Consider the following 26,586-nt stretch of genomic DNA (forward strand, 5'->3'; position numbering starts at 1 on the left):
CTTGTGTCTTTGAGGATCAGGGATAATCTATGGGGGATTCCAAACTTTCTCAGTGACTGAAGAGAATTAGAAATCTTGATTGAAAATGATAGGTACATTTATAAACCAAGATGATAACATGGTAAGAACAAACTCTTACTGAGTAAGAGCCAATAATGGCTGGCCTTTCATTATTTTAATGACAAGAATTAAGTCTATATAATATAAAGGCTTTTTTAGGAAGGAGAAGGTGGAATTCTCTCTGCCTGCCTTTGGGCTTTCTGGTATGGTTTAGTAACTCAGGCCAAGTCTACACTGTGGGGGAAGGTGGACATAAGGTAACTAATATATCTGGAGTTGACATACATTAAGTTGAGGCTTGGCTCCATTTCCACAACTGAATGTTGATTGTAGAAATGCTACCATTGACTTCTCTTACTCCTTGCAACAGTGAGGAGTACCAGTGCTGAAGTGTTCACCCTCAGTTTTTGATTTAGAGGATCTTTACTAGACCCTGTCATGATCATGAGGGTTAGCCAGCATCCTGAGGACTAAGGGGTTAACTATGTCCCTTACCTAAACCAGGTGGCAGCCAGCCAATAGAAATGTAGGTAGGAATTTCAAACTGGGACAAAGGAATTTTGGGTTTTTTTTCCCTCCTTTGTCTCTGGGGCAGTTCCTCTCCCGTTACTGAGAGACAGACATGTCTCTCTCTCTCTCTCTCTCTCTCTCTCTCCAAGAAACCATTCTTCACTTTCTGTAAGTAGGGTGAAGTTTAGATAAATCTGTTAGGTTTTATTGTTTTATGGTTTGGGAAATGGGATCTGATGTTGGTGCACATTTAAAAATTATTTTGGCTTTTCTTTGTTACTAAGTTCTAGGCCCATGGCAGAGTTTCTCCATGAGTATATTATTTTGTTACTTTTCCATCTAGTCATTATGCTTGCAACATGAATATTGTGGTGATAATAAAAGTTCTTTCTCTTTTATTTTTATTAACCTAGTATTGGTTAATTTTTGTGTCCTGGTTTGTACTTTAGGGATGAGATTTCCCAAGAAGTCGCTCCCTGATTTCTTTAGTATATTTGGGTGGTGGCAGTGGAGATTTTATTCCCAAAATCTAGGTTGTTAAGATTTTGGGGGGAAGTTTTATACCAAAGCCTGGTAGATAAGGTTTTGGGGTACTTTTGCTAGCCTCCACTTCTGCATTTATCGTGCCAGAGTGGGGAAGGAGCTATGACAAACCCGCTAAATCGAACTCCGGAAGATTGATTGCCAGTTTGTTGTTGATCTTCCGGTAACTAGAGACATGGCCACAGGCTCTAATTCAACAAAGCAGTGCTTATGTCCCATTGAAGCCAATGGAACTTAAGCCTGTGTTTAAGTATCTTTCTATAAAAGGATAAGATTATTCATTTATTTAAGCTCCTGCTTAGCTCTAAGTGTTTTGCCAACCTGAAGCCTTACTTTTGAAGTGACATATTAAAGCATTTCACAACAAACACCCCCGTTTCAGTTAGAAAATTGACTTCTTTTGTGCATGCCATCAGAACCTGCAATGGTCCTTCACTCTGGAGTGGGGAGGGAGGCCATTCCACCTCACTACAATGCAGATAGCAAATAACAGTCTATAGGGGAAACTATGGCCCTCTGGGTGGGGCAGAGCATTGTATATAGTTCTACAGCTTTCTGGTTGGGCGTGAGCCTACAATACAGTGCAGGCCTTCTGCCCCCAAAGCGGGGAAGAGTTGGCTGGCCCCCCAGGGGTGGAGTCAGTGGTAGAAGATTGGTCCCAGTCCAGAGCCCTAACAGTGGGAGGATGGGTCTGTCACTAGATCAGCTGGGATCCCCTCAAAACAAGCTAACTTACTAAAGTCTGGATGCCCTCAGCTACTTTCTGTCACAGTCTGGGTGTAGGGCTCCATAGTCCAAAGGTCCTTTGTCTTATCGGGATACTTGGCTGTGAACATTCCTCACAGCTCTTTGAGGTATTTGTCCGACAGTGGTCCAGGCAGGTCCTCAGAATATTTGTCCATCTCCTCTGACCAAAGGGCACAACTCCACTCAGGACTAGTCCACCCACCAGGGGGAGTATATTTGTCTGACTTTCCATTACAAATGGAGTCCACTTCTCACTTTAGTACCACATATCTATATTATAATCACCTAAGCCATCTTGTTGCCCAGAGTATGTAACTATAAATATATATATTTAAAAAGTCTTACCTATTTAATATAGAGAGTTTTATATCTTAAAGGGTTATTTAATCATACATCATATGAATTTGAACGGTAAATACTATTCATACTATACAGAACACGTTAAAGCCTAAGCTTATACTCTTCCTTCCTAAATCCTTTCTAGTACCTCCATTTTCCATTAAGGTTGGCAATATCAATTTTCTTGTTTGGCCTCCATTGCTGTTGTAGTGGGATTGAAAGGCCTCATACACATAAACAAATTTATCCTCACAGCAACTTTCTAAGGTATGGAAGTATTATCTTTCTTTGGTGGATGGGGAATTGAGCGCATATGAGCTGATCAAATTTCTGTTAAAGTCAGTGGAAGTCTTTCCATTTACTTCAAATTGTTTTCTATCAGCTTTAGAGAAACAGAAGGCCTATTTTATCTGAGATGTTGTGTAGTCATTGCTCCTACTGACTTCAGTTGTACAATGTGTGCTCAGCACCTCTGAAAATCAAGCTGTAAGTGAATTGCCCAAGATCATTCAGAAATTCTCTGGCAGAGTCCCACTTCCAGTACCTTAGTCCTAGCATCAGCCTTTCTGCCTGATACCTGAGGATCATTTTTTTTATTTCTCTCTCTCCTACACCAGTTAAGGCTTTAATGACATCTAGTTGCTTCTTTATCCATAGCATTTTAAAAATGTACCCCATCCTTTTTGATGGCCAAATTGTTCATCCATTCCCTCATCTCTTGATTCAGTTACTCCAATCTCCTCATCTCATGTCATCTTTTTTTATATACTACCCCTGCCTCCTTTCCACACTTTCCAATCTATCCCAAATATGAGTCACTTCACTAGCTCCCCATATTGTTTTTTTTCTTCTCCTCACTTTCAAAGCCCTATATCACCAGCTCCTGCCCACTGTACATCTCTGAACCTGTCTATTTTTTACTTCCCTTTGCCCTTTCCACTCCACCAATCATGGTAGCCTCAAATTCTGTCATCTCCTGTCACAAAGATCTCTCTTCCTTTCAGCTTGCTGCCCCGTAGTGCTTTCAAATTTGTTTGCCAAGCCTTAAACTTAAGACCATTTCTGCACCATTTCCAAGAAAAACACAGGTGTTTTTGCACTTAAAAATAATGGAAGCAAGCCTTGAAGTTTGTTTCCCTGAATAGTCACTTGATCGTATCCATAACTTATTTTGCTATTTGCCTGACACCATCCTCACTAGTCTGTCAAGTCCATCAGTTAGACTAAACTGTGAAGTAAGGACCTGTTTCTTTTGTGTTTTCTTTAAAGCACTTGTCATGTCTGTAGACTCTTGAAGTAATTCAAGTAATTTACTGTAAACAGCATTACATTCTGCCCATCAGTGGAGTTTCATCAGTTTAAGTGAGGCTAGAACTAGGCCCATCTACTCTATTTCAAGCATACAGTATCTTTTCTAATGGCTATTACTGGAACTGACTGTCTATGTTGCAAAATTGTGAATAAGTTGTAACTGTGCTAGTCCCAGGATATTAGAAAGAAATGTGGGCAAGCCAATATATTTTATTGGATCTACTTCTATTGGTGAGAGATACAAGCTTTCAGGCTCCAGAGGTCTGGGAAAGTTACTCCCAATGTCACAGTAAAAAGCAAGGTGGAACAAATTGTTTAGCATAAATAGTCACTGAATGTTGTGATGGTAGGAATACCTTTCCTAGACTTGGAGAAGAGGTGTGTGGCTCAAAAGCTTGTCTTTCTCACATACAGAAGTCAATCTAATAAAAATATTACTTCACCCACCTTGTCTTTCTAGTTCAAAGTCAGTCTTACCTACTTTAATTTCCTTTTTAACATACTTCCTATATTTTGGACTTTCTCCTTTTGATACCAATTAACTGTGGATAATTCTTGGAATTTTTAGGATTTACATTCTGTAATGTAAAGTGATCACAGTGACTTACCAGAGCTGCAGGCAGGGATACTGCAACTAGAAACAACGTCATCTATATTTAATCATTTCTTTCTGTTGATGAATTTTGTTTAGTTTCTTAAAATTAAAACCATCCCCACACCAGGTTAATGCTGCTCATTAGCCCTGAAGTCAATGGATTGCATCCATCGGTAAAAAGACATCATAGCAAATATACTCAGGATCATAATCCTGGACTGCTTGGTGATTTAACAGATTTAGGATATTGGTTAAATTACTGTTTGAAGTGCAATATTTTGTGATATGATTGTGGTGGTAATGGATACACTTTTACACACATGTGATTTAGCAAACTCTACACCTGCTATTTCCATACAAATTCGCAAAACTGTAGTATATGACATGGTGAAATATTGCATACAGTGTAGTGGTTACTCCCAATGTCACAGCAAAATGCAAGGTGGAACAGATGGTTTACGGTAAGTACAGACAGTCCCCAGGTTACATACAAGATAGGGACTGTAGGTTTGTTCTTAAGTTGAATCTGTATGTAAGTCGGAACTGGCATCCGGATTCAGCCGCTGCTGAAACTGACCAGCGGCTGACTACAGGAAGCTCGAGGCAGAGTTGCTCTGCCCCGGGTTTCCTGGAATCAGCCGCTGATCAGTTTCAACAGGCTGAATCTGGACGCCAGTTCTTACATACAGATTCAACTTAAGAATCCTAGGCGTCCCCAAGTCAGCTGCTGCTGAAACTGACCAGCAGTGGCTGAATCAGGACGCCTGGGGCAGAGCAGATGGGGTGCTGCCGGGTTGGTCCAGTAGCGCCCAGAGCGGCGCTACGGGACCAACCAGCAGCGCCCCAGCTGCTGTACCACAGGTGTCCAGAGCAAAGCCACAGAGCACGGGGGCAGCGGGACAGCCCAGACGCGCCGCAGCTGTCCTGCTGCCTGCATGCTTCGCGGCTTTGCTCCGGATGCCTGTGGGAGACGGGAGACCAGGGAGACGGGGAGCAAAGCTGGGGAGCACGCCGGCAGCCGCGGCGCGTCTGGGCTGTCCGCTGCCCGCGTGCTCCACGGCTTTGCTGCCCATCTCCCTGGTCTGCTGGAAACCAGCAGACCAGGGAGACGGCCAGCAAACCCCGTTCGTAACTGCGGATCTGACGTAAGTCGGAGCCGCGTAACTCGGGGACTGCCTGTACTTAGCACGTACTGTATTGTAATCGAGAAAAGTTGTAAGCTGTTATTCTTTGCCAAAAAATCCAAAACTTCTGCATTAGAGCACTGAAATTGAATTGTCATTTTTGAGGGAATGGATTTGGGAAGAGATGAGATTATTGCTAGAAAATAATTTATAGATCTCCATGAAGATTTAATAACACTGAGGATATAGACATTATTCCTATATCATTCTCAATTATGTATCTTTGTTTTCTATGTGGAAAAATGTATATTCATACATAATTACCTGTTTACACTGGAAAATCCATATTTAGTAATTTTTTGCATACATATGAAAGAGTATAGAATTTAAATGAAATAAAATATGTACACTTAATCATATTTTCTTAGCATATAGTGTGCAGAAATAAATACAGTAAATTGTGATACCTTAAAATTGGAAATATATATATGAAGTTTGGAATTATTAAATCCTGTTTTTGGTTTATGTTCTTCTCTTTTATAGATGCTCCCTAATTGCTCTACAGACAAATTCAGACTAGAAATAAGGTGTACATTTTTTATATTAAGGGCAATTAAACACTGAAATAAATTACCTGTGGAGGATTCTCCATCACTTGAAGTATTTAAATAAAGATTAGAGTTGTTTCTAAATTATATTCAGTAGCCCAACCAGAAGGTTGAGCCTCTGTTATGCTTGTCAGACTAGGTGATCATAGCGATCCATTCTGGTATTAAAATGTATGAACCTATGTAACTATAGAAAATATAATTAACAAATTTGATTCATTATACATATTTTGAATTATTTTGAAACAGAAAATGTTTAAAATTGAGATTTTGCATGTGTGTACATTCATGTATGATTTACGGGAAACGGGGTTGCACTATAGTTGGTTATATGCTGGATGTACAAAATATTTTGTTGTGACCTTGAGGTATCTGAGGTTGTATTTGTCTTGCATACTTGGGAATGGAGGCATATGAAAATGGCATTATCTGATGATTTCCTTAACTTTTAGTGGTTGTGTGATGACATTTGTATCCAAGCAGCCTTTAAATGTCAACTACCAAAGGGTATATGTTGGACTTACTATATATAGATATAGATGACACCTCTTTTGAATGAAAACTAAAATAGGTGTATTTCCCAGAATCCTATTCTTTTTTCATGTATTCATGAAGGCAGTGTGTATGGAATATTACTTTAATATAAGGAATCCACAACTTATTGTTGTTAAAACTAATAGAATGACACACTGATATTTATTTTAATTGTTTTAATAATTCCTTTGATTATTTGGAAAATCTGCCTCTACCATGTTAGATTTTTTCCTCTGATTTTCCTTTTTCCTTCATTCTGACAATATACTAAGGACTTTAAAAGCAAAGCAATTGGTGAATTTAGTATTATATTTTATATTATATTGGTTTTAGTATTATATTGGATCTACCTACTTCTGGCTTGTCATTTCATAAATTGGCAGTAGGCTCAGAAGTTCACTTTTTAATTAAAAGTTGAATTTTCAAATGCATTTCACACTTTTCTGCAAAATATCCCTGTGTGTAGTGTTTTTGTTACTGTTTTTATACATTAATTACCTTAACAATCTGATTCAGCAGAAATAATCTTTGACCTGGTCCCAGAAGTCTGTGGTTGGGCTCTGTGGAAGTCTGAGCACTGTAGTAAAAAAGATTAGCGTGCTAAAAACAAAATGAATTAAACCCTACAAGAATAAAATGATCTCCCTTTCCTCCATAAGCACATAGCATTCTGGGTGGCTTTGGAGGTCCTAGTTGATTGATTATTTATGTGACTAGCCACTGTTTGACTAGCTCTAGTGTTTACACCCTTAATATATTTGGAGACAGTTAGCATGTCTTTCCTGAATGGTCACTTAGCCAAGCTACATGTATTTTGTTACATGCATTGTGTGCATAATGACTGAGAAGAAATTGAGACATTTTTATTCAGAATGTTGAAGTCAGATTTTGTATTTAAACAAGCAGAGTCTTTTAACTGAAATCAGAGGACGCTATATATTAGTGTGTATGAGAGAGAAAAGCATTCACATCCTGATTTAGTTTTAAGAGACATGCTGAGCACATTATTACTGGCACAGATAACAAGGCAAACTTTCAAATAGAAGCAAAAAGGCTATGAAAAATATACATTTTGAAGTTGCTTATTCTCTTTTTGTGGTGGCATATATGTTTGGCAAAAGCCAAATAGCATCAGACCTGCACAGAAACAATGTCGCCTTTGGTAGGGTTATCCAATTATAGTGATGCCTCTTAGTCTGCAATTTTAGTTTACAATCTATTTGGATGGCTGACTACACAAACAAATAAATGCAAACTGGTACAACTACCAAATTAGTTAGTTGTCTGTTGAAAATTCTATGATTTTTGATTGAGGAAGGTATATAGGAGAAGCAAAACATCTCTCGTTTTCCCATATGAGACAAGGTTTGCATCTCATCTGACTTTGGGATGGCTTTTGAACAGTGTTCTCTACTCGCTAATATAGGCATTTTGCCATCAATTAAAAGGAAAGCATTAATAAAGTATTCAAATTCTTCAGATAGTACTTCTTTTTCTTTTCTTTTTACATTGGCTTTATTTAAAAAAAAATCCTTCATATGCACTGGTGTAAAATACAAATAAATGGATCAATGAGAACAGAGTAAGCAAAAATTGTTGATTGCCTAAATGCTTTTTTTTTTTTGTCCTTTAAAAAACAAACACGTCTGTAATCTCCATAAACCATTTTTAAGACTACTATTCCTGATGGAAACTCTGTGCCATTTCTGAAACTATTTTGTTATTCTAAGGTAAAGTGAGTAACACATAATAAAAGATTCTCTGAAGAATAATTATGTTGATTCAGTTTAACGAGACCCAGAGTACAACTGCAACTGGTCAACCAGTCTTCCAAGTGTTCATGTGCTTTTTTGAAACATGCAGAACCATTCTGCACAGTATCTGTTACAAATCTAATAGAATCAAAAAGCCTCGTTACCCAGGCCCCACTCTGAGCAACCATGAAGGCTGAGTGTTACTGACATGATCCATTTATGAACAATATTTATTTAAGGATGAAACTTCAGATTTTCCTAAAGTCCTTTAACCAGACGCATTGGGAAAATGAATCTACTTCATAACACTTGTGGAATCAGTCTCTCAAGATTAGTCAAGCTAGGCAATGTGTCATTTGGAAGACTAACTTCAAAGGACAGTTTAGCAACTATAATACTACCAGTTGGGCTGCTGAGTGGCTAGGAAGATTTGGACTCCAGGGGTACATCTACAAAGCAGCGTTATTTCGGAATAATGAGCGGTTATTCTGAAATAACTTTGCGAGCATCTACACATCAAACCTGTTATTTCAAAATATATTTGAAATAACGGGCAGCTTATTCCAGATTCTGTAAACCTCATTCCATGAGGAATAACGCTTGTTCTGGAATAGTGCATGTGTAGACAGGGTGGCTGGAGTTATTTCAAAATAAGGGGCCTTCAGGAAATCCCTCAGGTGCCCTGCTGGCAGCTCTGTACACGCTCATCAGAACTCTATAGTTCCCCTTTCCCTGCAGCCAATAAGGCCAATAAGGCTGCAGGCAGAAGGGAAAGGGCTTGTGTCAGGAAGCTGGCCTTGACTGCCCTGATCCACTCAGCAGCTGCCACTGAGTGACTCACCGAGCCCTCCACTGTTCCCAGGGAGCTCGCAGGACCCAATCAGGGGACATAAGAGGCATGGGCCTTCCTGGTCTGATGCGGAGATCTTGGCCTTCAAGGGGTTAGCGGGTTGCATGTGGGTGTCCCATCATGTGAGGACAGGGGCGAGCCACTCTCACTACTCCAGAAAGATGCCCTTCTGCATGTGGAAATTCTGAAGCCACTGTTGGTTGTCCCACCACTCCATAATGATCCAGTCCCACCAGTCGGAATTGGTGTCCAGACGCCCGAAGTGGCAGTGCATGAGCTGCGCCTGCAGAGAGATGCTGAGGGTCTCTGCGCTGAGTTGGGGATTGTGTTCCTGCAGGGCCAGGAAGGCAGCCTGCAGAAATTGGTGCAGAAGCTGCAGCATGACAGATAAGAGCTGTCGAGTGCTCGAAGGCAGCTCTGGCTCCATGGCTAGAGAGGTGAGGTGTCCACAAGGGCAACCACAGCAGGCAGTGGAATGGGTTTGCTGTCCCTCAAGGAGGTAGGCAAAAGAGAGGAGCCTAAGACATGGGTGTACAGGGGCGTCCCTTTAAGCTTGAGCCTCAGGCAGCAGCTCCAGGAAGTAACTGCTGTCCTGATGCCCTGCCTGAAATGCTTCTGGGTGGCCAGAATTCAGCGTCCAATGAGTGTAGATGCTCTATTTTGAAATAGCCCTGTGCTATTTCTATGAGCATTTGCTGTGTAGATATGCTATTTTGAAATAAGCTATTTTGGAGTATTTCTTCTGGAATAGCTTATTCCGAAATAAGTGTGCAGTGTAAATGTACCCCTGCAGGAGTGGCTTACTCCCTTGTTGAGACAATGTAAGTTGACACAGTATGATGGATATCTCTGATATATTAATAGTGATTTAAACTTATGAATTTTATTTTCTACATGGAAATCTTGCCCAAACAGCTCCCATGGGAGGCCTACCTGCAAATCCGGATTTGCATTTTCAGTACTGTTGGCTGGAGAATTGTACAGAATAAGGTGGATTGTTAGGGCTATTTACTATTCATGTAAGGTGGGAAGTGTGTACTTGACAAAGACATTGCTTATTGTGCATATCTTTTTTTTTGTGCTGGGCCAAAGGATTAATCAGATTCAGTTTGGCTTTAGAAGATGATTTAACTGGGTTTGGCAGACCTCTGACTTTTTGAAGAATGGATAACACAGTTGTGTGTTTATACCAGAGCTGAGTTTCTACCACAGGTTTCCTGAGAGTTGAGACAAATTCTCCACTCATAAATGTAACAAATTGTGTACTTGAGTGACAAAAAGGACACTGTGACAGATGAGGTGTTCTTTTATTGAATTGAGATCCCATCACTAAGTTCCAAGGACAGTTTAGAGACTCTCTTCATGGCATTATGCCTAATTTTCACTGAAGTTCCCAGTGACTGCAGTAGGACTTCTGGCTGGTCAGCACTTCTGAAAAACAGTTGTGTGCTTTTATTTCAAACTGAAATAGGTTGTCACAATCCTGCCTACCTCCCCTTTTTAGATACTTACCGGATAGCTGTATTTGGACCTACGCACTGAATCTGTGTGATTTTAAGCTCCTCTGGGTCTGGGCAGACTTCTGTCACAAGCTCTGGCTTCTAGGGTTCTCTTTCAAAGGCACAGATTCTATTTGGTTCCACTCTGACGGACTGGGATCTGAGCCATTCATGCACACCTTCCCTGGAACTCCATCCTCATTGATATTCCAATTTATATTGTAACCCTGCACAGACACTTGATAGCTGAAGCAAAAAAGACAGATTTTCAGACAAAGCACAGGAGATACTGAGATCTAGGAAAAATAAGAACACTTGTATATAATTTATTTGCCACTGGAGAGCATTCTTTGGGTTTTGGTCTGTGCCTTCAGGGCTCCAAGATCCCTTCTCCCGGACACTTGGCTGAGGCTATGTCCACACTATAAACAATACAGCAGCACAGCTACAGTGATGAGGCAATACTCCTGTAGGGTTGAGGCAGAGAGACTTCCTACCATAACAGATGAGGTTTATTTATCAATGTAGGTAATTCATCTCTTTAAGCAGTGTAGCTAGGTTGGCTTAATGACAGCTATTGGGGATAGGAGTACGTGAATTTGTAGTGCGTGTATGGGCTATTTTTCTTTTGTTCCCTGAATCTCCCAGAGTCCATTTTTTAAAATGCCATTTCTAACATCTTATTTCTTTGTTCCTTCTTTTCTGAATTTTGACTGCTCCAACTCCTGCTCCTACAGACAGGATGGAACTGGTTTTCCACCATGCTGCAGCCATCTCATTGTTAAAGTGACTCCATTTGAATAGTAGACTGGTTAGCTCACCGGAACTAGCCTCATCTTCTCTCATGTTTATTTCCTTTCTCTGACTCAGAAGAGTTGACATTAGGGATGTTAAAATGAGTTTAAATAACTGTGTAACAACTAAAATGTCAGTGGTTACACATTTACACAGGAAGTGGCAGTCTGCTCCTGTCTGCCTCTTTGCGCTGCTGCTTCTGACACAGAGGCAGCAGCGCAGGGAGGCAGGCGGCTCCCTGGAGTTGGTGCATGTGAGGAGCTGGCAAAAGGCATCATTTAAAAGGTGAAGGTTAAATCCCAGTGAGGAAAATAGAAAGGAGCATAAACACTGTCAAACTAAGAGTAAAAATATAATAAAGAAAGCCAAAAAGGAGTTTGAAGAACAGCTAGCCAAAATTCAAAAAGTAATAGCAAAATGTTTAAGTACAACAGAGGCAGAAAACCTGCTTAACAACCAGGAGGCCATTGGATTATCAAGATGCTAACGGAGCACTCGAAGACAATAAGGTCATTGTGGTGAAACTAAATGATTTCTTTGCTTTGATCTTCACTGCTGAGGATGTTAGGGAGATTCTCAAACCGGAGCCTTTTATGGAAGTATTATAAAAGCAGTTCTAAAACTACAGTTTATTTCTAAGGGCACAGCAGGGCTAAAGCTGAAATAAGCTACGAAATTTGAACTATGTCAATTGTGTAGCTTAAGTCGAAATAGCTTATTTCGGCTTTTAGCGCTGTCTACAAAGCAGGAAGTCTAAGAGAGAGCACTCTTCCTTCAACTATCCTTAATCCTCATAAAATGTAACTCCTTGTAGTGTAGATGTGTACTATGTTATTGCAGAATAACATCAGTTATTCTGAAATAATACTGCTGTGTAGATGTGCCCTTGGGCTTTGTCTACACTGCAAGATTTTGTGGCAGAAAATATGCTAATGAGGGACTCATTAGCATGAGTCGGGATGTCATTAGCATATTTACTGCCGATTCTTTTTGCACAAGAGGTTTTTGCACACAAAGAAGCATGTAGCCGCTTCTGTTTTGTGCAAAAAAACCCTTTTGTGCAAGATCCTTATGCCTCTTGGACTTTGCACAAAAGGCATAAGGATCTTGTGCAAAAGGGGTTTTTTGGAATTTGGATAGATATTTGAATGTTGATGAGCTGTTAAATGTAAAGTGGAAATTCTTTTGCAAAATTTTCCATACAGCAGATAGTATATGAGATATTCATGCAGCATAGAAAATAGCTTCTCGTTTGAGTTGGAAAGAACAGATTTCCTGAAAGAGGAGCTTGTATATTGTGAAACCTTATTTATTTGTTTTACAAAAGTTTTCATTATGAGCCTGAGCCTAAAAGGGGTTTGCATAGCAAATTCCTATTCTCAGTGGGCCAGAATCTCCATTGTGCTCAAGATTTTTGCATCATTCTGGTGGTACAGGGTACCGGTCTTGGTTGTGTTCTCCACCCTAGTGTAAGGAGATACTAGAGGAGGGAGCCTGGAAGTGAAAGAGAATTGATCCTAATGATTTTAATTGGCTTTCTTTTCCTGGGGCCTAATTATGTTTGCCTTTAAGACAATGCCAGCTTTTTTTTTTTTTTTTAAATATTGGCTTAAATGAAAGCAGCATCAGTGTTTTGGAACACTTACAGAACTGGTTCTCCTGATTGCTTATTACAAAAGTTGGTGTCTTTAAGTAAAAGCTTTAGCACAGTGCCCCTTGTCTTATTTGATTATATTGTGAAGTAACCAAGCTAAATTTGTGACATCCAAGAAACATGGCATGATCTATGCAGAAAACTGAATTCACTACAGTGTCATGTGAAAGAGTATCTGTGCTGAGCTAGAGAAAGTTGTTATTAAAACACAACAAATATTTCCATAAAAATCAAATAAAAATAAAAAAATCTTGGTTCAGGAAACTTTTTGATGTAAATGCACCTTGTCTTCAAGTATAATCCAGTGTGAAAGCATCCTCAGAAGTACTGCTTTAAATGTAGCTGATTTTCTAAGAAGCTATGGATTATGTATATTAATTATCCAAGGCTAAGTTTGAGGCACTGGAATGTTTTATTTGTCTTTTTGTATTTGAAATGCTGTCCTGTTTTCAGTTCAGATTTTATAAGGGTATTTTTCGTTATGTTCCTTGTGAATGAATATATTTAAGTGAATTTTGCATATTTTTGAAATAATGTACTTTATTTATATTGTATTACATTTAATTTTTAAATGCTCTCCGTCAACATTGTGACAAATGTGTTTTATTTATATTACTTTAACATACACTAAAAGCACTGTAATATATTTAGTCACAGCAACAAAGTCTTAAGAACGTAAGTCTTTGTTGAGACATGAAGGGTGGCAGGTGCCTGGATGTTTTTGTTTTGTTTTTAAAGCAACCAAGTGTGCCAACTATTGAGTTGAGAATTAAGTGATATGCTATATACACTAAGCCACTTCAAATTAGGGAAAATCATAAGCTTATTGGAAATTTGTTCCATATAATATTGGATGTGACTTATAATAACGCCACCTTTCCTCTTCATAATACTATAATGATCTTATGAGGCCACTCTCTAGCTCAGTGCAGCAGATCTGGATTTCAAATTCCATGAAGCAATTATTTTAATTGCTTGTTTAATTCCATAATGTTTTCTTTAAAAATGCTTTTAAATCCTTATTTCACTTCTTGATTCCTCTACAAATGGCAGCAGTATTGGGAGGAAGTGCAATTACTATACATCCAACTACCATACCAGCTATCTTTTGCCTCATTCCCAAAGGCTGCTTTTATGGCATTTGCCCAAAGCTAGTTGGCCACCCATATTTTAGGCCCCACAACAGACTGGTGTAGAAGAACAAGAAAAATAAAGAATAATTGGGTAAATAAAGAATAACAAAGTACGTGGGCCAAAAGAACCGGCAAGCAATACTGCCCAATAAATTAAAAAGGAAGACCAGTTTTCTGAGTCAACTCTAACATTTAAGTGGCTACTTATCACTAGGATCGCTAAAAAATATTTGGAGGAGAAGGGAGAAGTCTGATCTTGTGCCAAATACAGAGCTAACATTAATTTATTTTGGACCCACTGACATTATTTCAAGGGAATAATGTTCATATACAGAAGATAACAAAAATATACCAAGTAGATGACAGTGTTATTTCTCAAACTGATTCTAAATTACAAAAATGTATGACATGTAGGTACGTCTACACTGCAACACTATGTCGAAATAGCTAGCGCAAGTCCAAAATCACTTGATGAGCTTTCGTGGGCCAGACCCACTTCCTCAGATCAAATAGTGGAAGAAAATAGTTACAACCATATATACCAAACGATACAATTAAAAAAAATGAACACATATGAAAAGGACAAATCACATTTCAGAACAGAAGGGAGATGCGGGGGGAGGGGGGGGTTGTAAGGAAGGTAAATGTCTGAGAGTTAATTAACACATTTACCTTCCTTTCCCCCCCCCCTTGGACAGGGGGCCTATCACCAGAGACCCCCCACTCAGGGTTCAAGCCTTCAGATTTTAGCTTTAACCCAGGGAAATGAGGCTTAGGCTTCAGCCCCAGGAGATGGGGTTCCAGCTCCAGATCCCAGCAAATCTAATGCCAGCCCTCACAATCCCATTAAAAGTGGGTTGCAACTTATAATTTGAGAACCACTGATCTACTGTCTTATTTTGTAATTATAAAGTTTTCTTGAAAGAAACTACTGATTATATCAGTTAATAAACTAAATATTTTGTAGCTGGACCAAAGGTGACACTCTTAATTCTTTATTCCTTGGATATGGGTTTGAGATTGTTTTTTTGAGGATTTGGAGATTTTTGGTTGGGGAAACTCCACACTATGTCACTTCATTTCTCGCTGTAAGAATTGGTGGAAGAGCTAGTGATTTTTCAAAGTTGTCTTTTAGGATTTGTATTGAAGGTTGTTTTTAGGACCAAATTCAGAGGCATATGTAAATGGTCTAAAAAGCCCTCTCTACACTCAGACTTGCTTACAAATTGTAGCAATAATAGGAGAGTGTAAAATGGTGTAGTTTCCATGCCAAGGAAATTAACGTAAGAATTATTCAAGAGTCTACTTGCTGAAGTAGGAGTTAGGACACCTGCAGTGAAATCCTGGTCCCACTGAAGTCAGGGTTTTGAGACTTACATCAATGTAGTCAGGATTTAACCTTAGTGTTCTGTTCCTGCTGCTGTATGTTTAAGATGATTCTGGAAGTCAGACACTTGTTTATCTCTCCTGCTCATTTGGATTTTGCTGTATAACAGCTCTTCAAACCTTTAGGGCATGTCTACACAGTAGGGCAAAAGTCCAATTAAAATAAGCAACTTCAGCTATGTCAACTGCATAGCTCAGTGGTCCCCAACGCAGTACCTGCGGGTGCCGTGGCGCTCGCTGAGGACAGGCCGCACGTGCTTTGGGGCCGAACTCGCGCCGTAATGGGGCATGGGGAAGTGCTGGAGGCGGGAGAACCTGCCGGGGAGCGTGGAAGGAAAGCAGGGTGGCCGGTCCGGAGCGGCGAAATGGCCGCGGTGGTGGGTCTGGCGCTGGCGCACTTGGCACAGGGCCGGTCAGGTGACACAGCGGGATGACGTCATCTACCGGTGCGGCGCTCACCACACAAAAAGGTTGGGGAAAACTGGCATAGCTGAAGTTGAAATAGCTTAATTTGACTTTTGGTGCTGTCTACACAGCAGGAGGTCGAAGGAAGAACATAAAAGGAGAGAGACAGGAGTTGGAGTAAGAAGTTCTCCATCTTCATCATTATTTTGAAATAATGGCTTGTAGCGTAGATGTTCATTTTGTTATTTTGAAATAACATCAGTTATTCCAAAATAATGCTGTGTAGACATACCCCTAATTCCCGAGGACAATACCTATATACAGCATGCCACACCTTACATGTAACTTGTTGTGAAATCTAATTCTGTGTTTATCCTAAAAAAGGCATCCTTCTTGACAGATGTTTTGCTTATTTGGTGGGCTTAGGAGGGCCATAATTCATAAAAGTACACTGAACATAAAGTGCTGGAGATTTGGGGCTAAATTTGGATTCCACAGTAGTCAGTGCAAACACTATAATTGACTTGACTATCTTGGCCCTTAAGAAACTATTTCACAAATTAATATGCTTAAAATAGGGTTGTTAAGCTGTTAACATTGTAATTAAATGAGTTTATAATTAAATACGGTTTTAATCGTTTTGTAAATACATTTAAATTGGTGTTTTATTACAAATATTTTGGATGTTTTTCTCCATTTTCAAATATATTGATTTCAATTATAACATAGAATACAAAGTGTACAGGGCTCACCTTACATTTTTTATTACAAATATTTGTAAAGATAAATAAAACTAGTATTTTTCAAGTCACCTCATACAAGAATTGTAATGCACTCTGTGAGTGTTGTTTACAAATGTAGAATATTTTTATATAACTGCACTCAAAAGCAAAACAATGCAAAACTGTAGCTCTTACCAAAGTATGAAAGTGCATATGAATGTACAGCATATCTGGCACATATGCAGCATGGACTACAAAAGCACCTTGAGATGTGGGCTTGAGATGTGAAGGACTAGTTGACTATCTGATAAGCAAGTACTTATCAGATAGTTGACAAGCATGTTGACTAGTCGCTTCCCCCGCTTTGCTGACTATCAGAAAGAGGCAGCAAGCGGGGCGGGGGAGAGGTGGTACTTCAAAGCGGCAGCGCCACGTGGAGCCTAGGGCCAGACCCTGGGCTCCACATGGCACTGCTGCTTTGAAACATTGCTGCAGGAGCCCCGAGTCAGGATCCTTGGGGCATTTCAAAAGGGCGGTGCCGCACAGAGCCCGGGGTCAGCAGGGAGTCCCCATCTGATCCTGGGCTCCACAAAATGCTGCTGCTTTGAAACATTGAGGGGAGCCTGACTTCGGGCTCCTCCAGCGTTTTAATTCCGGGGTGCTGCATGGAGCCCTGAGTCAGTGGGGAGTTCCCAGCTGATGCCGGGCTCCATGTGGTGCTTTTGCCTTTAAAGTGTAGCAACAGTGTTTCTACGCTTCAAAAACGGAGACGCCTTATCAACTAGTCGATGCAAAATGCATCAACTATTTGATTAGTCGATTACCTGCAATTTAACATCTCTAATATGGGCTACAAAAGTGCCATGTAAACCTCGATACTCACTTTCTTCTGACATTATAAGTAAGAAGTTGTCAGTATTACCTTCTGTAAATGTAAAACTTGCTTCTTAGACACTGGATAAACAAGAAGTAGGAGTGGGTGGACTTGTAGACGGTGAACTGAAAAACACTGTCTCTTTTTTATGCTGTAAATATTTGCAATAAAAAATAATATAAAGTGAGCAGTGTGGACACTGTCTTGTCTTGTACTTGAAATCAGTATATTTGAAAATGCAGAAGAAACCACAACATGTATAATAAACAAAAGCCGCTATTCTACTGTGATTAAAACTAACGTAAACGGCAACTTTTTAAATGGGGTTTGTTTCGTGATCAGTGCAGGCTACAACTGTGCTGATTTGACAATCCTGGTTGAAAATAATTTGCAGGAGCTCGGTCCTTTGGCGGAAACGGTCGCAAACAGTGACGGGGTTGCCAATGCGGGAGCTTAGCTCCATTGCAGCGGGCGTCGTCTTACGCTGCTCGGGTGCGTTGCTCTTGGTCTTCCCCGCCTGCCTTACGGCGCCTAGCAGGACCGGCGCGCTGCGGCTGCTGCTCCATGGCCCCGCTTTGCAGCGCAGCCTGCGCCTGGGGTGAAAGTGCCGCGCGGCCCGGTGCAGGGGAGGAGCAGGCAGGGTGAGTCCCTGGGGCTGGCTGCAGCCTCCCGGGCCACCCAGCCTGAGCCGGGCGCACAGCGCGAGAACTCAACACGTCACGTCGTTTCCTCCTGGAAGCGCCAGCCTTCGTGGGGAGGGGAATTGCGGCTCCTTTACGAGAGAATCCCGCAGCGCCTTCTCATCTCGCGATATTTGGCAGGAGAGGCTGTCCCTGGCATGTCCCGGCTGGCGTGGAGCGGTGCAGCGCCCGGTGAGAGAGGGGAGGGGGCAGCCGGGGAGGGCGCAGAAGGAAAGGGGCGGGGCCAGCCGGCGCTGACCACAACGGGGAGCCACCGTGGAGTCCCGGCCGCCCCCAGGGGAAGCCGCTGCGAGGGCGACGGAGCCGCGCGGGGCGGGGGCTGCAGGCGCTGCCCCTCATCTGCTCCCCCTCCTGCTTATCCGTGGGGGGGAGCTCAGGACACTGCCCCAGCTCCCGGGAGAGAGGTGCCCCCTGGTGTCGTAAGAGTCGCTGCCCGCGCTCAGGGCAGGGGGTGGGTTGTCTCCCCTCCCCTTCTTTTGCAAGGAAGTGATCGATTTGTGGGCAGCCCCTCTCCATGTACCTGCAAGTGAAATCATGATGGTACTGAGGGGTCAGGGCCTCGGAGGGGTAACTTAGAAAACAACAAATGGTCCTGTAGCGCCTTAGGGTGCGTCTACCCAGCAGGGTTTAACTGGGAAGCTAGCAAATTGAGCTATGTCAATTGCCTAGTGTACTTCAAAATAGCTTAATTCAAAATTAGGAGCCTCTACGCAGCACTTATTTTGAAATAGAGCACTCCTCCTCGAACTTCCCCTACTCTTGTACAATGAGTTGAAATGAGAAGTCCTCCAGCTTGACCGTATTTGAGCATTATTTTGACATAACTGCCTGATGTGCAGGCCTGGACGAAGTTATTTCGAAATAACGTTGATATGTAGATGTTCCCTTAGGCTACGTCTAGACTACAAGCCTGTTTCGAAAGAGGCCTTGTCTAGGCTACAAGGAGATTTTTTTGAAAAGGCGAGCTGCGTTTTAGAAAGTCTGATGCGCTCTTTTGAAAAAGCACAGTTTGCATTCAATAGCGCCTTTTTTCGAAAGAGTACTTTAGAAAAAAGGTGTTATTCCTTGTAGAATGAAGTTTACCGCAATGGAAAAAACTGCCACATTCTTTTGATTTACTTTTGAAAGAACACGGCTGCATTCTAGACACAGGTGAAGTTTTTTTGAAGAAAAGCTTCTTTTTTTGAAAAAACCCTGTTGTCTAGACACACCCTTAGAGACTAACCCAAAAAATATAATTATATCGTGAGCTTTTTGTGGGCAAAACCCACTTCTTTAGGTTAATGAAGCAGGGGTACAAATATATGGAATAAAAAGAGGATTGGGGGACAGGAAAAACTGTCAAAGTGTCCACGCAAAATGAGGCTTATGGAGTGGGCTGTAAGTTCCTTATACAGGCAGTCCCTGGGTTACGTACAATATAGGGACTATAGGTTTGTTCTTAAGTTGAATTTGTATGTAAGTCAGAACTGGCTCCAGATTCAGCCGCTGCTGAAACTGATCAGTGGCTGACTACAGGACCAGGGAGACCCGAGAAAAGCCGTGGAGGTGCAGAGGTCCCGCCGCCTCTGCGGCTTTGCTCCTGTCTCCCTGCTGTCCCCACCAGGGAGACCCGGAGCAGCTTTTCTCGCCCCGGAGGACGCGGTGGCGGGACCGCTGTGCTCTGGGAGGTCCCACCGCCCGCGAGCTCCAGGGCGAGAAAAGCCCCGTTCGTAAGTGCGGATCCGACATAAGTCGGATCCGCGGAAGTCGGGGACTGCCTGTACTTAACTTTTGATGTCATTTGAGTTGTTGAATATAATGGCCCATCCAAGACATGTTGGATTTGTTCAATCTTTGGGTGAATGTGTCAGATTTGCATATGAAGGCCAGTTCAGCAGACTGACACTCTAGCTGTTTCCTGAATTACTTTGTAAGAGGATATACACTTTTAAATACATTAATGAGTCCCCGAGTGAGTTATAATGTTCCCCAACAAGTTTCTTGTGGGTTACCATTTTGAATATCTGATTTATGTCCATTAATCCATTGTCTAGAGACTGTCCAATATACATGGCACAGGGGCATTGCTAGCACTTGATGGCATATATCACGTGATGGGAATGAAGAGGTGTTATCGTGTCCATGAGTATTTTGTTATTGCCTAAACACAATGTGTGATTTTCAAGATAAAGAAGGGTCATATGGAATAGGAGTGGGATTGGCTTCTTAACAAGGGGAAATATTGAAATAACACAATAACATTATATATAAAATGTAATAAAAGGTCCTGGTCCTGTATTACTTGTGCAGCCTGGTGTTGTGTATGCACAAAGAGTGCAAGACTTGACTCCTTCATGTGTGAAGATGTTAACATAACTTTTTCTTCAGAGAAATTCGCAAGTCTTTGGTGTATTGATTTCCTTTAAAATATCATTTTGACACAGGTTATATTTGTTTTCAACAGATTTTAATATTATTGTAACATTTTTATTTGTATTCATACTGCTTCTATTAAATTTTAATGAAGGGCAAAGAAGTGGTAAGTATTGGTTTATATATGACAAAATTATTTCTCTAGTTTTTTATATATATTTGGTTTTTGCAATCTTTCTATTTGTCCTGTTTCCTCCTTGTAGTCCTTTTTTCTTGTTAAAAACTAGATAAACCCGATACATTGTTTCTAAGAACTAGTTGCGAATAGGAATTTTAAAAATATATTTAATTCTCCTTTTGAATAAATGGGAGCTTGAGCATATATTAAATATTATTGAAATGTTATATTTATTTATATTTTATATTTTTTAAGGAAAATTTTTTTATGAAATGCAAGAATACAGATTTTAGTAGGGCTGTCAATCACTATTAACTCAAGTGATTAATTCAAAACAAATGCTAAAACTGGCAATTAATGGTAGTTATAGTCTAACTGTTAATAATAAAATGCCAATTGAAATTTATTATCAATATTGTGGTTGTTTTTCTGCATTTTCAAATTTATTGATTTCAATTATAGCATAGATTATAAAGCATACAGTGCACACTTGATATTTGGTTGCAAATATTTGAATTGTAAAGCTAAGAAATAGTTTATTTTTCAATTTACTTCAGAAAAGTACTGTCATGCCATCTATATTGTGACAGAGCAACTTACAAATGTATGTTTTTTGTTACAGAACTGCACTCAAAAACAAAACAGAGTCCATTCAGTCCTATTTCTTCTTCAGCCAGTAACAGAGACAAACAAGTTTGTTTACTCTTACTGGAGCTAATGCTGCTCTCTTCTTATTTACAGTGTCACTGGAAAGTGAAACCAGGTGTTTGCATAGAACTGTTGCAGCTGATCTTGCATGGTATTTACGTACCAGATATGCTCAACATTTGTATGTCATTTCATGCTTTAGCAATTACTCCAGAAGACACAATTCTGGAATTATGCCGATGACTTTCATTTAAAAAAAACCACATTAATTTGTGACTGACTGTCTTAGGAGAGAATTGTACATCTCTTGTTATGTGGTTTTACTTTCAGTGTCTGATGATGACCCAGCACGTTTTTCCACTAGATTTGATAAAAATACAAGGTATCAATCTGAGATTTCTAAAGATAGCTACTGCCTCTCCCTGAGTTACGAACGAGTTATGGACCAAACACTTGGCTGTAACTTGATCTGTTCGTAACTCGGACCCCATTGAGTTACATAGTGACCGTGCTGTTCGTAAGTGTGGGTTATGTTCGTAACTCGGGGATTATTATCAAGCCCGACCTGTCATCAGCATGGAAGGATGTCCTCTGGAATGGTGGCATGGATTCATACTGATATTTATCATATCTGGCACATAAATATCTTGCAACACCAGCAATAACAGTTCTTTCTTTCTTTCTTTCTTTCTTTCTTTCTTTCTTTCTTTCTTTCTTTCTTTCTTTCTTTCTTTCTTTCTTTCTTTCTTTCTTTCTTTCTTTCTTTCTTTCTTTCTTTCTTTCTTTCTTTCTTTCTTTCTTTCTTTCTTTCTTTCTTTCTCACCTTGTAAATAAGAACTAGGCAGCATTAACTCCTATAAATGTAAACAAACTTGCTTTTCTAGCGATTGGCTGAATATAATGTAGGAATGAGTGTACTTAGGCTCTAAAATTGTACATCTTATTTTTAAGTGCAGTTACATAAAAAAATTCTACATTTATAAGTTGTACTTTCATGATGAAGAGTCAACCCAGACAAGTATTGTAGTGCAATTACAAAAATACTGGGGGGTTTTACAGTGTAAATATTTGTTCTAAAAAAAAATAAAGTATTAAGCCTTTGTGTATTCTGTGTTGTAATTGAAATCACAGTACTGAAAATGTAGAAAAATACAAAAAAATGTTTAAAATTAAATGATTTATCTAACATTTCTCAAGTTCTAAACTCAGATAAGTTTTGTTTTTCTTAATTTAAATAATTGTTCTGCGGTGGGGCATGGGTTGAAAGATTCAGTATGCAGGCTGCTCTAGGGAGAGAGTACAACCCCAGCCCTTTCTCACCATAGCAACTTGGGACCAGGTGAGACACACCTGTCCATGGCATAGCTGGAGGAGAGGTGAATGTCCCCCAGCTGGCAGACAAACCAGAAAAACTCTCTATAGTAGATAGCTGTCCCTTTCTCCATGCTTGCTCCTGCTGGCCCAGTGAGATTATAGCTGTCCCAGTCCCCATCTTGGGTACTTGCTGCCCCCTGTGATCATTTTCAAGTATAACTGTTACTCCTAACAGACCCCTCCCTTGCTATTTTATGAGAAACAATAAAATTTAAGGCACATCCCATTGTCCTAGCACAACTAAACCCTTACATTCTTTTAAGTTATGATAAGAGGAAGCAATATACCAAATTTGGTGCTCCTATCTCTTAATGCGTAGGAGTTCTTGAACAAACACATTTATGGACAGATGGACTCTCAAAGTTTCTGAAATATATAGTAGATAAATGGTATTCTATTGTTTAACACTGTGATTGTGTTTTTTATTCTTACAATTAATCACATTTAAAAAATTCTTTTATAGTCCTATTAGTAAATGATGTCCCTTAGTGTTTGGAAAAGGTGTGTGTATATATATATATATATATATATATATATATATATATATGAAAATGTGTCAACCATCTGTTTTATCACCAACATTAATCATTGGCAGAGGATTTAACTTATTGATGTTAAACGTTTTAGAAATCTAGTATGTTTTATCAGGTAAAAATGCTTGCCTTGTCAAAGGATGTCATAAGTCAGTTTCAGCCCATGGATTTTGTTCGCACAGAGAGCAGCTACTGGGATTCAAATTTTAGTTATTTGAGAGGGTAGGAAATAAGAACATCACAGAAGTTTACTCTTGATTGGTGTTATATCTTTCAGCTTGAGTGACAGGCTCCTTTTCTTTCCAATCATTTTAGCACGTGGAATAGGCTCCTTGACTTCTCTTTTTATCATGAATGTTTGGATGTTCTAATTCATGGATGTTAGAAGTGCATATGTGGTTGTAAATTGAAATGTGCGACAATATCAAAGGTAGGTTATTACCTATATGTCTTTGGGATAATTTTAGATTAATAAATACCTGTAGAGTGCTTTGAAGATGTAAAAATGTAACACTGAAAGTGACAAGTTATGTACAGCTTTGCCTAATCGTGCAAACTTTCTTCAGCTATACTGATATATAGAGATTTACTCTTTTGTATGTGTTTTCTTTTGGAAAATGCCAGCTCCTTGGAAGGTGAATGTTTTGCAGAAATATGTTGATTAAAACAACTTTTTTGGGGGTGGAAAGTAGAAGGAAATGAGGTTAAATATTCTCAGAATAGAACATTTTGACTTTTTCATTTCAGTTTTTTTACAATATTAAATGTAGAAATTGGAACAAAATGCCTAGACTGATTGGAAACTAATATTTTGCAGGGCATTATTAAACTTTTAAAATGATCTACTAGTATTGTTCAAGTGGTGCAACCTTAATATTGATGCAGTAAAATAGGTATAAAAGTGCTTATACTGGTAGATTTTTTTTTTCTTAAATAGCAAAGGGAAGTAAGTTGATATAAGCACTTGGCTATTGGAATAATTGTGCTTACACTAGGGGAAGTACCAATATCATTTTTTTTTTCATTTAGAGGATAACTCCCTTCTACCAGATCCCTCACTTTCCATTTTTTGAGAAAAAAATCGAATTCCAGGCACATCCCATTGTCTTGCACACCAAACCCTTACTTTGCTTTAAGTTCTTGAACAAACTGACTCATAGACAGACATACATTTCTAAAATACATAGTAAATAATAATGCTGTTCTTTGGGCAGATTTTTTCTTTCACTAGGGATGTAAAAATTAGTTTTAAAAGATAATCGTGTAACCGCTAGAAATCTTAGCGGTTACACCCTGTGGGCTCTGCAATATAAAACTTAAATACACTTTATGCTGCAGAGCCTGCAGTGAAGTCTCCTCTGGAGAGTGGCTGCAGGTTTGGGATTAGACAGGATGAAAGGCTTAAATTGACATTCTGCACAATATAAATTAGATCTACTGATAACAAGGAAACTACTATTTCAACTTAGTACTGTACATATAATTAAGGATTTATTTCATAAATGAAAGTTATGTAAATCATTTTGCTTCTCAACATGAACTGTAGTTGTAGCTATCTTGGTCCCAGGACATTAGAGAGACAAGGTGGATGAGGTAATCTCTCTTCTTAGACCACCTTGTGTCTCTAATGTTCATGTTGAGAACCACTGTAGAGACAGACCTGCAGGGAACGGAACACTGCACTCTTTCAGTTCTGGCCCCTGCCAGACAGAGCACTCTCCTGTCCCCACTCCTTCAGTGTGAGTGGATGGGACTAGGTTGAACGGCTGGGATTAGGAGAGAGCAGCATCCACCATAAACAGCGGGAACTCAGTGCAGGTAGTCTTAACTGTTAGGACCATGCTTCCTGCCTTTCTTGCTCCCCTTACATCTGTAGCAGGGAGCCCTGGAGTATGCACAAGGGAAGCAGATGGGACCATTCTGAAGGATTGGTGGGGTTAGGAAGGCTCTTCAGCAGAGATCAGTATTGAGGGAGTAGAGCAGAGTGGATAAAAAATAATGATTTTAAAATTTAATTGGATTTGTATGCAAATCAGTTTATTTTTTATTTAAATTGAATTGTTTATATAATACTTTTTGAGGGAAAACCCTATATAAAGATCATTTTAATTAGGATACATCAGAGATCAAAGATATCTCATCATGAAATAGAGATTAGAGATTATAAATTCTAATTCATGTAATGTTAAGAAAAATCTTGTAAATGAGTTTCAGTAGTTCCTGGATTTAGGGAACCAATCTTCTAGGTTTCTGTGTAGATCAGGGATGGCCAACCCATTCTGGACAAAGAGCCAACATATCAGTGAATCCAGCGCAAAGAGCCAGGGCAAAGTTGTCAAGCCAAAAAAAAGAAAAAAAAAAAGGAAATGTATTTAGAGGCTTTTTGGCCCCATCAGGCTCCCGCTGGCCGACACCATCTTTAATTCTCCATCTTTGATGGCCATGCTGGACAGCTCCCCTACCCAGGTCAGCACAGGGAGCTGGGAGGAGAGGGCCGTTTTTAGGGTGCAGGAGCAGCTTTATGAGCCACAGGGCAGGGCTTTGTGAGCCACACTCTGGGCCGGAGGAGCCTCATGCGGCTTGCGAGCTGCGGGTTGGCCATGGCTGGTGTAGATTATTTAGGTTAATCTTTCTATCTACCCAATGGGACTCAGCGTTCACTCTAGAACAGGAGTTCCTAAATTTTTTGACACGGGGACCAGTAAATCTATTCATGAATTTTTGGAGGACCGGCAACATTCATTTGCATATTCATTAAGTAAATGAATATTCAAATAAGTTGTTTCTGATCCTCCCAAAACCCCCAGTGCCAGCATTAGCAAAGCTTTTGATACGGTCACCTACAATATTCTTGCCAGCAAGTTAAGGGAATATGGATTGGATAAATGGACTGTAAGATGGATAGAAAGCTGGCTAGACCAGGGTTTCCCAAACTTTTTACTTTAGTTGGAACCCATTTTTTTCAGTATTGTTTTTTGCGGCCCAAAAATATAAATGCATATTAAAAAAAAGAATGAAAAATGAATACATTTTCAGTATTTCACCCGGCTGCATCCTCTGCCCAGCCTGGGCCAGGGCTTCAGGGACCTGGTGCCGCACAGGCACTCCAGGAGGTGGGAGCAGGGGCAGATTGGGGGTAAGGTATCTGGCTAGGAGGAAGGGTGCAAGAAGGGGTAGGGTTGCCAGGTGTCCAGTTTTGTACCGGACAGTCCCGTATTTGAGGGTTCTGTCTGGGAAACAAATTGAGAAAATACCGGACATATAAAATGTCTGGTATTTTCTAATTAGGTAAGTTTTATTATAATTAGGTGTATCAGTCTAGCTGTGAACTGCCTGGCTGGTAAATATGCTAAC

General features: G+C 40.0%; 1 protein-coding gene and 1 long non-coding RNA gene across 11 annotated transcripts in view; one reads left to right on the forward strand and one right to left on the reverse strand.

The window, feature by feature from the left end:
* Positions 1 to 10,090: 10,090 nt before the first annotated feature.
* LOC112546870 (uncharacterized) lies at positions 10,091 to 17,821 on the reverse strand. The gene is made up of 3 exons (XR_016349874.1): positions 17,492 to 17,821; positions 10,488 to 10,720; positions 10,091 to 10,406 (listed from the first exon to the last, which is right to left on the reverse strand). It is a non-coding gene; the product is annotated as an uncharacterized LOC112546870 (long non-coding RNA).
* Positions 17,822 to 18,176: 355 nt separating this feature from the next.
* The window catches only part of ERCC6L2 (ERCC excision repair 6 like 2), a 119,870-nt gene continuing 111,460 nt past the window's right edge, over positions 18,177 to 26,586 (forward strand). For 7 of the 10 annotated variants that reach the window (XM_089779258.1, XM_089779262.1, XM_089779263.1 and 4 more), the window contains exons 1-2: positions 18,177 to 18,315; positions 23,548 to 23,662. In XM_089779258.1, coding sequence (XP_089635384.1) covers positions 23,644 to 23,662 — 19 coding nt within the window. In that variant the 5' untranslated portion in view covers positions 18,177 to 18,315; positions 23,548 to 23,643. Of the gene's footprint in view, positions 18,316 to 18,360; positions 20,666 to 23,239; positions 23,663 to 26,586 lie in introns of those variants that run through there. The other 3 variants (XM_089779259.1, XM_089779260.1, XM_089779261.1) reach the window with 3 other exon arrangements.

Source organism: Pelodiscus sinensis, chromosome 6 (assembly GCF_052426305.1).
Source record: "Pelodiscus sinensis isolate ZL-2025 chromosome 6, ASM5242630v1, whole genome shotgun sequence".
NCBI lineage: Eukaryota > Metazoa > Chordata > Testudines > Trionychidae > Pelodiscus > Pelodiscus sinensis.